General features: G+C 47.0%; 1 protein-coding gene across 1 annotated transcript in view; it reads right to left on the bottom strand.

Moving 5' to 3' along the window:
* Nucleotides 1-5,228: 5,228 nt before the first annotated feature.
* Nucleotides 5,229-13,197, bottom strand: part of RRP9 (ribosomal RNA processing 9, U3 small nucleolar RNA binding protein) — a gene marked incomplete at its 5' end in the record, with an annotated part of 32,463 nt that continues 24,494 nt past the window's right edge. Inside the window, 7 exons of the mRNA XM_082266240.1 lie at nucleotides 5,229-5,384; nucleotides 7,147-7,220; nucleotides 8,410-8,489; nucleotides 9,128-9,273; nucleotides 9,439-9,501; nucleotides 10,592-10,726; nucleotides 11,209-11,309. Coding sequence (XP_082122366.1) covers nucleotides 5,294-5,384; nucleotides 7,147-7,220; nucleotides 8,410-8,489; nucleotides 9,128-9,273; nucleotides 9,439-9,501; nucleotides 10,592-10,726; nucleotides 11,209-11,309 — 690 coding nt within the window. The 3' untranslated portion in view covers nucleotides 5,229-5,293. The remainder of the gene's footprint in view (nucleotides 5,385-7,146; nucleotides 7,221-8,409; nucleotides 8,490-9,127; nucleotides 9,274-9,438; nucleotides 9,502-10,591; nucleotides 10,727-11,208; nucleotides 11,310-13,197) is intronic.

The following is a 13,197-nucleotide window of genomic DNA, read 5'->3' as shown; positions in this document are numbered from 1 at the left end:
GGGGGTAGAGATATTATAATGGCATTATACTGTATGTGGATGACAGTCAATCAATATCTGCATTAAAACACTCCATGGTGATTGGATAAAGATTTTGAGGTTAGCCACATGGATATAAATGTTAGGGTATCTTCCTGATACTCATTAGAACATAACAAAAGCCTTGGAGAAGCTCCGCAATGTCTTCAACATTACGGATTATGTCCAGTTGGAAGTGACCTCCTTCTACTAGCTATACCATGACCTGAATAAATGAGGACCTTCGTGAAAAACCCTGTTGTTCTTGGACAATCAACATTACAGAACACATTTAGTTGGAATTGTTCACCTACTACTAGATATCCCATCACCTGGATACAGGAGATCCCTCACAGACGTGTTGGGTTTATCCACTCTTTGACAAGAGCAAGACTCTGGTGTTGATCTACTAGAGGGAACCATGTGCCTGACCTACTCCCACGCTGTGGACACGCTGAATGTCATAGATTCTGCCATATAAACACTTCTGTGTCAAGATGGCTACCCAAATCTCATGAGCTTTTGGCATCCAATAAGAGATGCCATCCTCCCCAAGATGGCAACCCGGAGCCCATAGCAGGGGTAAAATTAGTCCTAATGGGCTCCTGGTAGCCTGAGTAAATGGCACAGTGCCTAAGGAATGTCTTCAACATCACAGAACACGTCCAGTTGGAAGTGACTACCTACTACTAGATAGCTCATCAGCTGGATACAGGATGACCTCCACAGACACATTGAGTTTATCTACTCTTTGACATTGACCTACTAGAGAGAACCATGCGCCTGATCTGCTCCCACGCGGTGGGTGCACTGAATGACACAGAATCTGCTATATATACACTTCTGTGTCAAGATGGCTACCCAAATCTTATGGGCTTTTGGCATCCAATAAGAGATGTCATCCTCCCCAAGTAGGCCACCTGGAGCCCATAACAGGGGACAAATTAGTCCCAATGGTCTCCTGGCAGCCCGAAGAAATGGCACAGTGCCTACGGAATGTCTCCAACATTAGAGAACACGTGTCAGTAGGAAGTGACCACTTACTACTAGATATTCCTTCACTCCCAGGTGTCTTCTATAAAGGTAACGAGCTGAGATTAGGAGCACTCTCTTAAAGAGAGTGCTCCTAATCTCAGCTTGTTACCTGTATAAGAGACACCTGTCCACAGAAGCAATTAATTATTCAGATTCCAATCTCTCCACCATGGCCAAGACCAAAGAGCTGTCCAAGAATGTCAGGGACAAGATTGTAGACCTACACAAGGCTGGAATGGGCTACAAAACCATCGGCAAGCAGCTTGCTGAGAGGGTGACAACAGTTGGTGCGATTATTCGCAAATGGAAGAAACGCGCTGAATGATGCAGAATTTGCTATATAAACACTTCTGTGTCAAGATGGCTACCCAAACCTTTTGGGCTTTTGGCTTCCAATAAGAGATGCCATCCTCCCCAAGATGGCCATCTGGAGCCCATAACAGGGGACAAATTAGTCCTAATAGTCTCCTGGAAGTCCGAAGAAATGGCACAGTGCCTACAGAATGTCTCCAACATTACAGAACACATCAGTAGGAAGTGACCACTTACTACTAGATATTCCATCACTCCCAGGTGTCTTCTATAAAGGTAATGAGCTGAGATTAGGAGCACTCTCTTAAAGGAAGTGCTCCTAATCTCAGCTTGTTACCTGTATAAAAGACACCTGTCCACAGAAGCAATCAATTTTTCAGATTCCAATCTCTCCACCATGGCCAAGACCAAAGAGCTGTCCAAGAATGGCAGGGACACTTCCTACTAGATATTCCATCACCTGCCTACAGGAGATCCCTCACAGGCATGTTGGGTTTATCTGCTGATTGACATTGACCTACCAGAGAGAGCCGTGTGGGGAAAAACACAAACTGGTCTCATTATTAAAACAAAAAAATCTCTCTTTGAAATTGGTGACTCTGAATCCCTCTTCTAGTTCCTCCCGCTGGATGTAGGTCACACAGCCGCCGCGGCTCCTCCAGAGCGGCGATGGTTGCTTCTGGCGCCCTCTGCTCTCTCTTTGGCTGCAGGTCACATTCCCGCTATGAGCTGAATTATCTCCAAGTCTTTGTGTTTCCATCTTCTTTATTATCAGAAGGACTTAGCGGGTCCATTAGTCGCTGGCTCTCTCCCCGGGAACAAAAGACTTTTTCGTACCCCCATTCTGAGGGACGTGCCGCTGATACTTTAGGCTTTTCAATCCATACCTCGTATAGCTTTGATACAGCAATGTAGGCGAAAGCGACCACCATAACCTACATCTTTCTTTTTATTTAATACATGTTTATTTTTTTCTTATCCAATTTTTTGCTTTTTAGTTCTGCATGGGGGCCGATGTATTTGTTAAGCACATATGCAGGCTGAGCTTCCTGCTTAGTACTTAGCAGCGATTCTTCTTTACGGATCCTCCCTTTCTTTGCAGTTTGTTGTGTTAAATCTAAACTGATGAAAAAGCACTTCCTGACGAAAACCGCTAATATTTAAATGGTAAACAGTAGTGTAGCGCCAGTATATACAGTGCCTTGAAAAAGTATTCACACCCCTTGCAATTTTCCACATTTTCTCATGTTACAACCAAAAACGTAAATGTATTTTATTGGGATTTTATGTGATAGACCGACACAAAGTGGCCATAATTGTGAAGTGGAAGGATAATGATAAATGATACAAATAAACCTGTGAAAAGTGTGGCTGCATTTGTATTCACCCCCCGGAGTCAATACTTTGTAGAACCGCCTTTCCCTGCAATTACAGATGCAAGTCTTTTTGGGGATGTCTCTACCAGCTTTGCACATCTAGAGAGGGACATTTCTGCCCCTTCTTCTCTGCATAATATCTCAAGCTGTCAGATTGGTTGGAGAGCGTCTGTGAACAGCAATTTTCAAGTCTTGCCACAGACTCTCAATGGGATTTAGGTCTGGACTGTGACTGGGCCATTCTAACACATGAATATGCTTTGATGTAAACCATTCCATTGTAGCTCTGGCTGGATGTTTCGGGTCGTTGTCCTGCTGGAAGGTGAACCTCTGCCCCAGTCTCAAGTCTTCCGCAGACCCTAACAGGTTTTCTTCTAAGATTGCCCTGTATTTGGCTCCATCCATCAGCCCATCAACTCTGACCAGCTTCCCTGTCCCTGCTGAAGAAAAGCATTCCCACACCATGATGCTGCCACCACCATGTTTCACAGTGGGGATGGTGTGCTCAGGGTGATGTGCAGTGTTTGTTTTCCCCCACACATAGAGTTTTACTTTTAGGCAAAAAAGTTGAATTTTGGTCTCATCTGAGCAGAGCTCCTTCTTCCACATGTTTGCTGTGTCCCCCACATGGCTTCTCCCAAACTGCAAACAGGACTTCTTATGGCTTTCTTCCACCAATGGCTTTCTTCTTCTCACTCTTCCATAAAGGGCAGATTTGTGGAGCGCACGACTAATAGTTGTCCTGTGGACAGATTCTCCCACCTGAGCTGTGGATCTCTGCAGCTCCTCCAGAGTTCCCATGGACCTCTTGGCTGCTTCTCTGATGAATGCTCTCCTTGCCCGGCCGGTCAGTTTAGGTGGACGGCCATGTCTTGGTAGGGGCCCGGCCAGTCAGTTTAGGTGGACGGCCATGTCTTGGTAGGGTTGCAGCTGTGCCATACTCTTTCCATTTTCCCATGATGGATTGAACTGCGCTCCGTGAGATCTTCAAAGCTTGGGAGATTTTTTATAACCTAACCCTGCTTTACACTTCTCCACAACTTTATCCCTGACCTGTCTGGTGTGTTCCTTGGCCTTCATGAAGCTGTTTGTTCACTAAGGTTCTCTAACAAACCTCTGAGGGCTTCATAGAACAGATGTATTTATACTGAGAATAAATGACACACAGGTGGATTCTATTTACTAATTAGGTGACTTCTGAAGGCAATTGGTTCCACTAGATTTTAGTTAGGAGTATCAGAGTAAAGGGGGTGAATACAAATGCCCCCCCCCCCCACACTTTTCACAGATTTATTTGTATCATTTATCATTTTCCTTCCACTTCACAATTATGTTCCACTTTGTGTCGGTCTATCACATCCCAATAAAATACATTTACATTTTTGGTTGTAACATGATAAAATGTGGGAAATTTCAAGAGGTATGAATACTTTTTCAAAGCACTGTAACGTGTACAAATATACGGTATGTGTAACGGTATGTGTAATATATGACATATAGTAACATAAGATAACTGATACAAAAATACAAAATTGAATAATTAAAAGTCCAATAGTGACAAAAAAATGTAAAGTCCTACAGTGTGCTGGGTGAGGAATAAAACCAAGGAAAGCTTGTTCCAGTAACCCCAATGATCACAGATGTATATCCAAAACAAGGTTCAAGTGGCCAATCACAGACATGAAGTGGATTCAATGCTCACCAGAACAAGAGGCTACCATTACAGCAGCATGTCAGCCTGTGCAAGAACAAGGTCAACCGGTGCCCAAGGGGTCCCATTGATAACGTCCTATTGGACAAAACGCGTAGGGGGCCAGTCCAGTTCCTCCACCCCAAACTCACTCATTCATGTCTTTATGGACCTTGCTTTGTGCACTGGTGCGCAGTCATGTTGGAACAGGAAGGGGTCATCCCCAAACTCCTCCCACAAAGTTGGGAGCATGAAATTGTCCAAAATGTCTTGGTATGCTGATGACTTAAGAGTTCCCTTCACTGGAACTAAGGGCCAAGCCCAACCCCTGAAAAACACCCCCACCCCCCCCAAAGTAATGCATTCACTAAAAATGTAAATTTCTTAAACGTTTGAGTGCATGCACCTGTGTTTCTCTTACATGGGGGATGGTCAGCGAGGGTAAGGCTGCCTGTGTAGCTCAGGGTGCAGACCATGAGACGTACTGACTCGCACATAGGGGCAACTACACTGGGGGTGCCCCTGAAAAGGCAGCAATGTGGCACAGAACGGAGCAATTTGAAGAAATGTCGGCAGCTGCTGGATTTATTTTCTCCCAACAAAAATTCAATCACCGTGTCCCCCCTTTGTATGACAGCACCCCCCCCCCCAATATCTGCTCCTGCAGAAGGCTCCTCCTCCTGCGCAGTCGCACCCTCCTCAAATCCAACTTTACAGGATGCGGCGGGCGGGGGGGGGGGGGGGGGGGGGGGGGGGAGAAGACATAACGCCAATGTTCACTTTTACAAAACTTTATGAAATACAAATCTGAATAATTAAACATCTGAACAGGAAAATACAACGCCCGCCGATATCAGAGGTCTCAGGATCCTTCACTGTGCGGCTGCTTCCTCTTGAAGGGAATGATGTACAACCCATTCTTGGCTTCTTTTAACCTCCACCAACGCCCGAGTCTGCAGGAGGGGAGAAAGGAAAAAAAAAAAAAAGAGCGAAGTGTGGAAGTGTAAGTACAATGGGACGAAAATGCCAAAACCTAACGCTCCATGGTATCCATAGGTGTGCAGCCCAAAGCTCAAACACAGATCTGTGTGTGTATACTGAGTAGTTTTATTTTTTTTACAATATTTATTTGAGCTTGGTTAGGGAGCTTTGGTGAACTATCAGGTGTCTAAACAGGGGGAATCTGCACCACAAGGGGTGATTAGGGTGTGCCCAGACACACCCCTGTGTGCACACCTATGAATGTAACCGAACATCTTTGACCCGTTATGGTCAACCGCAGCCCTGAAACCACTCCACTCTGTCCTTCAGCGTGTGTTCCAAGGATACCGGTCACCCACAGATTACCCGTACCGATCTACTGCTCGTGTTTGAGATAGAAGGAGATCAGGGAAGTGCATTTAAAATGTAAACCTTAAAAACGTTTACTATACCCAACACCTGTTGGCACTTTCAGGGTTAATGGCCTGCAGAGGCACCTCAATGGTGACGGGACCAATGTACACAGAAAAGGACTCCGAGTGGGAGATTTACTAAAAGTGGAGCACTCAGAACCTGGTGCAACTGCGCATGGGAGCCAATCAGCTTCAATTAAAGTGATGTCCCAGCTATGGGGGGGAAAAAAAAAAAATTAAAAGTCGCAGCTACAAATACTGTAGCTGCTGATTTTTATATTTATATATATATATATATATATATATATATATATATATATATATATATATATATATAATCTATCTCTATCACACATATACACACACTGCTTTTTGGATTGGCTGCCAGGTGCCGTCGCCGCCATTCACTCGGCTTCACAGCCGGTTCCCTACTGCTCATGTGCAAAGCGGGCTGCCCACTCATTAGCTTGGAGTTTGGGGAGGGGGGGTCTGCCGGTCACTCGCGATCTCCCGCTGGAGAGGGAGAAAGGCAGGCGGCTGATGTAAACAAAGCCATCTGTCATTATCCCTGATGTAACAGCAGAGATCATATGATCCAGCTATGTAGGATGGCATGTCTCTGTGGTTACATCAAAAGCCACGCCCCTTTACAGTTAGAAGCACGCCCCTAGGGACACACTTAACCCCTGGATCTCTAGTAAAGTTAACTCCTTCCCTGCCAGTGTCATTTTTACAGTAACAGTGCATATTTATAGCACTGATTACTGTAGTAATGTCACTGGTAACCCCAAAAATGTCAGTCAAGGGTCCGATCTGTTCGCCGCAATGTCGCGTTAAAAAAAAAAAAAACCGATTTTTTTATCAAAAATATGTAGCAGAAAACAAAATTGCCCTAAAATGTTAAAAATTTTTTTTTGATTTTTACATTTTTTTGGGGGGGGGGGGGGAATTTCATATAAAAAAAAGTGAAAAATATTGTTATTTTTTCAAAATTGACGCTATTTTTTTGTTTATAGCACAAAAAGTAAAAATCGCACAGGTGATCAAATACCACCAAAAGAAAGCTCAGTTTGAGGGAAAAAAAAGGACATCAATTTTATTTGGGTGCAGCGTCACATGACCGCGCAATTGTCCATTAAAGTAACGCAGTGCCAAATCGCAAAATAGGCCCTGGTCTTTGAGCAGACAAATCCTCCAGGGCTTAAGTGGTTAAACCCTGGAAGCTGATTGGTTCCCATGCAGAGTGGCACCAGATTTAGTAAGTGTACTTTAGATATTCTGTAAGGACAAGAAGAAATGAAAGTCCCAGAAATAATCTCACCTGTGTTCTTGGCCGACTCCAGCGACCAGAAACTCCGCCGTACTCGAGAACTGGAGACAATTCACAAACCCGACCTGAGCCAGGGAAGAAAAGGTTTATGGTTAAAAATGATTCTAAAAATTAAGAACAGACCTTTCAGTGGGAGCATCGACAACCAACATTGTACCAGAATGCAGCCTATCCAATCACTAGAGACCAATGACATCACTGAGAATGCAGCCTATCCATTCACTAGAGACCAATGACATCACTGAGAATGCAGCCTATCCATTCACTAGAGAGCGGTGACATCACTGAGAATGCAGCAAATCCATTCACTAGAGAGCGGTGACATCACTGAGAATGCAGCCTATCCATTCACTAGAGAGCGGTGACATCACTGAGAATGCAGCAAATCCATTCCCTAGAGAGCGATGACATCACTGACAATGCCATGACTATCCCATCCTTAGAGAGCGGTGACATCACTGAGAATGCAGCCTATCCATTCACTAGAGAGCGGTGACATCACTGAGAATGCAGCAAATCCATTCCCTAGAGAGCGATGACATCACTGACAATGCCATGACTATCCCATCCTTAGAGAGCGGTGACATCACTGAGAATGCAGCCTATCCATTCACTAGAGACCAATGACATCACTGAGAATGCAGCCTATCCATTCACTAGAGAGCGGTGACATTACTAAGAGAATGCAGCCTATCCATTCACTAGAGGGCGGTGACATCACTGAGAATGCAGCCTATCCATTTACTAGAGGGCGGTGACATCACTGAGAATGCAGCCTATCCCTTCACTAGAGACCAGTGACATCACTGAGAATGCAGCCCATCCATTCACTAGAGAGCGGTGACATCACTGAGAATGCAGCCTATCCATTCACTAGAGAGCGGTGACATCACTGAGAATGCAGCCTATCCATTCACTAGAGAGCGGTGACATCACTGAGAATGCAGCCTATCCATTCACTAGAGAGCGGTGACATCACTGAGAATGCAGCCTATCCATTCACTAGAGGGCGGTGACATCACTGAGAATGCAGCCTATCCATTCACTAGAGGGCGGTGACATCACTGAGAATGCAGCCTATCCCTTCACTAGAGAGTGATGACATCACTGAGAATGCAGCCTATCCATTCACTAGAGAGCGGTGACATCACTGAGAATGCAGCCAATCCATTCACTAGAGAGCGGTGACATCACTGGGAATGCAGCAGTAACAGTTTAGGAGGTGCAGGTCATATCTGACCACTTATGACTTACCAGGGGAATAGTGAAGAGGGGGTGCAGACCCCGGAATCCCTCCCCGCATTGCCACAAACGTACAGAGCCGTCATGAGATCCTAGAAAGAGCAGAGAGAATGAATGAGGAACTCACCATATCATCAGATCATATCACACACACACACATATATATATATGAAGTTTCCCATTTCATTGTATCAATCCTACAAATGTTCATTTCCTGACAGAACAGATCTGCAGAACAAGTCGGTGCAACACAAAGAGAATGGAAACCCCAAACTGCAGAAATAAAGCCCCCCCTCCTCCCCTTCACCCAGTATAATAGTAGATGGGGCTGAGCATGCTGGGAGCCTCTCCAGTTCGGAGTTCTGGTGGGGCCGCCGCATCAAGGGTTCCTCCAACCAACCATGAAATGTCGGGTTCCGATCTCTCAGGGAGTCCATTGACCAGATCTCAAAGTACCCGGACCAACCGCGGCCATAGCAAAGGAGAAGAAGAAGAAAAGAAGAAAAGGAGAAGAAGAAGAAAAGAAGAAAAAGGAGAAGAAGAAGAAAAGAAGAAAAAGGAGAAGAAGAAGAAAAGAAGGCAGAAGGAAAGAAGGAAGGAAGATGGAAAGAAGAAGGAAGAGGGAAGCGGGAAGAAGGAAGAGGGAAGAAGGAAGAAGAAAACTTCACGTATGACTGACTATCACTGGTGGACCCTTTAAAATAATATAATATAAATTGATAAGTCATACCAGAGGCAACCACATCACTGTTCAGCACTGCAGACACGGCTGAGATCCAATGGGGCTCCTCGAGACCGGGGTCCCCACGCTTTCCATGTGCGCACTTCACCCGAGCGAGGGGCTTCTTCTTCGAAACGTGCCACACCGCAATGGATCTACATAGAAGGGAGAGATAAGAGATCATACCCGAGGAGCTGGGTCAGCATTTCTGCTTCTACCAACTGCAGATAAGTTTACATCAGAATGCCTCACCTCAAGAGGAGACGCAGCAGACTTCACCATATACAAAGCTTAAACAAAAATAAGACAGCGCCACCTACCCGTCATCCGCTCCGGACACCATGTGCTCCTCGTTTATCAACCGGATACAATCTACTGAACCCCTAAAAAACACAAATTCAGATCATCAATTTCACTGCATCCGTATATCTCCAATGTTTTATTTTTTTTTTTACATAATGAAAATATATAAAAGATATTCCCACAATGGTGAGATTTCCCACAGTAGTTTGTGTCTCTGCCCCTCCCACAATAGTGAGATTTCCTGCAGTAATTTGTCTCTGCCCCTCCCACAATGGTGAGATTTCCTGTAGTAGTTTGTGTCTCTGCCCCTCCCACAATGGTGAGATTTCCCGCAGTAGTTTGTGTCTCTGCCCCTCCCACAATGGTGAGATTTCCCGCAGTAGTTTGTGTCTCTGCCCCTCCCACAATAGTGAGATTTCCTGCAGTAATTTGTCTCTGCCCCTCCCACAATGGTGAGATTTCCTGTAGTAGTTTGTGTCTCTGCCCCTCCCACAATGGTGAGATTTCCCGCAGTAGTTTGTGTCTCTGCCCCTCCCACAATAGTGAGATTTCCTGCAGTAATTTGTCTCTGCCCCTCCCACAATGGTGAGATTTCCCGCAGTAGTTTGTGTCTCTGCCCCTCCCACAATAGTGAGATTTCCTGCAGTAATTTGTCTCTGCCCCTCCCACAATGGTGAGATTTCCCGCAGTAGTTTGTGTCTCTGCCCCTCCCACAATGGTGAGATTTCCCGCAGTAGTTTGTGTCTCTGCCCCTCCCACAATGGTGAGATTTCCTGCAGTAGTTTGTGTCTCTGCTCCTCCCACAATGGTGAGATTTCCTGCAGTAGTTTGTGTCTCTGCCCCTCCCACAATGGTGAGATTTCCTGCAGTAGTTTGTGTCTCTGCCCCTCCCACAATGGGGAGATTTCCTGCAGTAGTTTGTGTCTCTGCCCCTCCCACTATTACAAGATTTCCTGCAGTAGTTTGTGCCTCTGCCCCTCCCACAATGGTGAGATTTCCTGCAGTAGTCTGTGTCTCTGCCCCTCCCACAATAGTGAGATTTCCTGCAGTAATTTGTCTCTGCCCCTCCCACAATGGTGAGATTTCCTGTAGTAGTTTGTGTCTCTGCCCCTCCCACAATGGGCACAATCACTTTGTGTAAAGGAAATCCCCCCCCCCCCAGGTACTCACCCCTGTCCACTGAAGACAAGCTGCGACTCCTCTGCGATCTTCCACACTCGGACCGTCCCGTCTCGTCCTCCCGATGTCACGCAGCGCTCTCGGCTCAGACTGTCCAATCCAGTGATACAATCCTGGTGGCCAAAGCTGAAGAGGAAGAACATGAGATGACATTGATGTACAGTATATAGCGCTGATATACCACGGTGCCCTACAGAGATATTCAGCGTTTTCTAGATATAGGTCCGAGCTATATCACAGAGGAGCTTACACTCTAATGTCCTCACTGGGACAATTCTGAGGAGCCAGCACAGGTAGAAATCTATAACCCCGCCGTTGTGTTTGTGGACTGCGGCTGAATCTCAGAGCGCGTACAAACTCCATGCAGACAGAGCCCAGCAAGGAAATGAACCCAGAGCCCCGGTGCTGCAAAACCACACCAAACTCCTGGGCCATGGCACTTCCCTGTAATAATCCTATATACCGGGGACCGCGGGGCACAGCCGGTGCGGGAACCTATTTGGATTTTTGGCTGTGCCGCCATTAGGATTGGCTCCCCGGTTTTGCAGCAGACGGTCCAGGAGGAAATGCAGCACAGCAGGCTGTAAAGCACTGAATCGCACACTTACAGCGTCTCTATGTAGGAGTTCTCCGCGACATTCCAGACTTTGATGGAGCGGTCATGGGAGGCGCTGAAAAGCTGGTGAGTCCCCTTCTGGAAGGAGAGTCCCTGTGAGGGCAGAGAAGGGAGGATTTAATGGTGAACTCCGGACAGCAGATGTAAAGATCTTACAATACCCTCACCACTGTATTCTACCCAGGGCTGCCAATAGGGGGAGGTATTCCTGTACAGGGCAATACAGTCCCATGCCGGGCCATGGCCCCCATTAGTTTAGCAGATGTAGCTGCCACTGTATTCTCCCAAGGGCTGCCAATGGGAGGGTACTCCTGTACAGGGCAGTACTCCCATGCCAGGCTCTGGCCCTATTGAATTAGCAGATGTAAAGATCTTACAATGCCCTTACCACTGTAATCCCCCCAAGGCTGCCAATCGGGGGAGGTATTCCTGTACAGAGCAGTACTCCCATGCCGGCCCTTGGCCCCATTGGTTTAGCAGATGTCCCCTACCACTGTATTCGCCCCAGGACGGAAAATAAGGGTAGGTACTCCAGTACAGGGCAGTACTCCCAATGCCAACCCTTGGCCCCATTGGTTTAGCAGATGTAGCTAGCACTGTATTCTCCCCAGCGCTCACATAAGGGGTGGGGGTACTCCAGTACAGGGCAGTACTCCCATGCCAGGCTCTGGCCCCATTGAATTAGCATATGTAAGAGATCTTACTACAGTATTATTATCATCAAGGCTGCCGATAGGGCGAGGGGGGGAGGTATTCCTGTACAGGGCAATACACTCCCATGGCCCCATTGGTTTAGCAGATGTAGCTACCACTGTATTATCCACAGTGCTGCCAATGGGGGGGGGGGGGGGGGTACTTCTGTACAGGGCAGTACTCCCATGCCAGGCTCTGGCCCCATTGAATTAGCATATGTAAAGATCTTACAATACCCTTACCACTGTATTCTCCCCAAGGCTGCCAATAGGGGGAGGTATTCCTGTACAGGGCAGTACTCCCAATGCTGGCCCCTGGCCCCATTGGTTTAACAGATGTAGCTACCACTGTATTCTCCCCAGTGTTCACATAAGGGGAGGGGGTATTCCTGTACAGGGCAGTACTCCCAATGCTGGCCCCTGGCCCCATTGGTTTAGCAGATGTAGCTACCACTGTATTCTCCCCAGAGCTGCCAATGTGGGGGGGGGGGGGGGGTACTTCTGTACAGTGCAGTACTCCCATGCCAGCCCTTGGCCCCACTGGATTAGCAGATGGAGAGATCTTACAATGCCATTAATCACAGTATTCTCCCAGGGCTGCCAATGCGGGAGGGTACTCCTGTACAGTGCAGTACTCCCATGTTGGCCCGTGACCCCATTGGTTTAGCAGATGTAGCTACCACTGTATTCTCCCCAGCGCTCATATAAGGGGAGGGGGTACTCCTGTACAGTGCAGTACTCCCATGCCAGGCTCTGGCCCCATTGAGTTAGCATATGTAGAGATCTTAGCACAGTATTATCCCCAGGTCTGCCAATATGGGGAGGTATTGCCGTGCTGGAACCAGGCCCTGTTGGGTCAGCAGAGCTACCCTTCAATTCGCAGCGCCTCCAAATTCTTGTCTGGCAGCCCTATATCAAGTGCAGCGTGTCAGCCCATCATGTCTGAGCGGCAGCTCAGGTGAGAGCAGAGGGTTCCCCTGGATGGAGGGTGGGGAGGGGCAGCACATGGCCCCCTGCTGTGTATGGAATTCTTGGAGCCAGCCGACATCTGCATTGCTCCTCACTGACAATGACATCACTGAGGATGCTACCGGGGCTGCCAATGGCGAACAACAGACAGTACTCCTGTATCAGGCCTGGGGGAGGGGTCTGCTCAGGGCCCCATCGTTTCCAATAGTGAAGCTGCAAAATGCATAAAACCATTCCTCATCCTATAGAGAGTCATAGCAGCAAGATGGTGATAATTTAGATCCTGAAATTCTACATATGGACTACAGTTACGCTGGGGA

This window comes from Pelophylax lessonae (genome assembly GCF_965119305.1).
Source record: "Pelophylax lessonae genome assembly, chromosome: 8".
Taxonomy (NCBI): Eukaryota; Metazoa; Chordata; class Amphibia; order Anura; family Ranidae; genus Pelophylax; species Pelophylax lessonae.
Note: the sequence above shows the minus strand (reverse complement) of the source record. Positions and strands in the feature narration are given on the sequence as shown.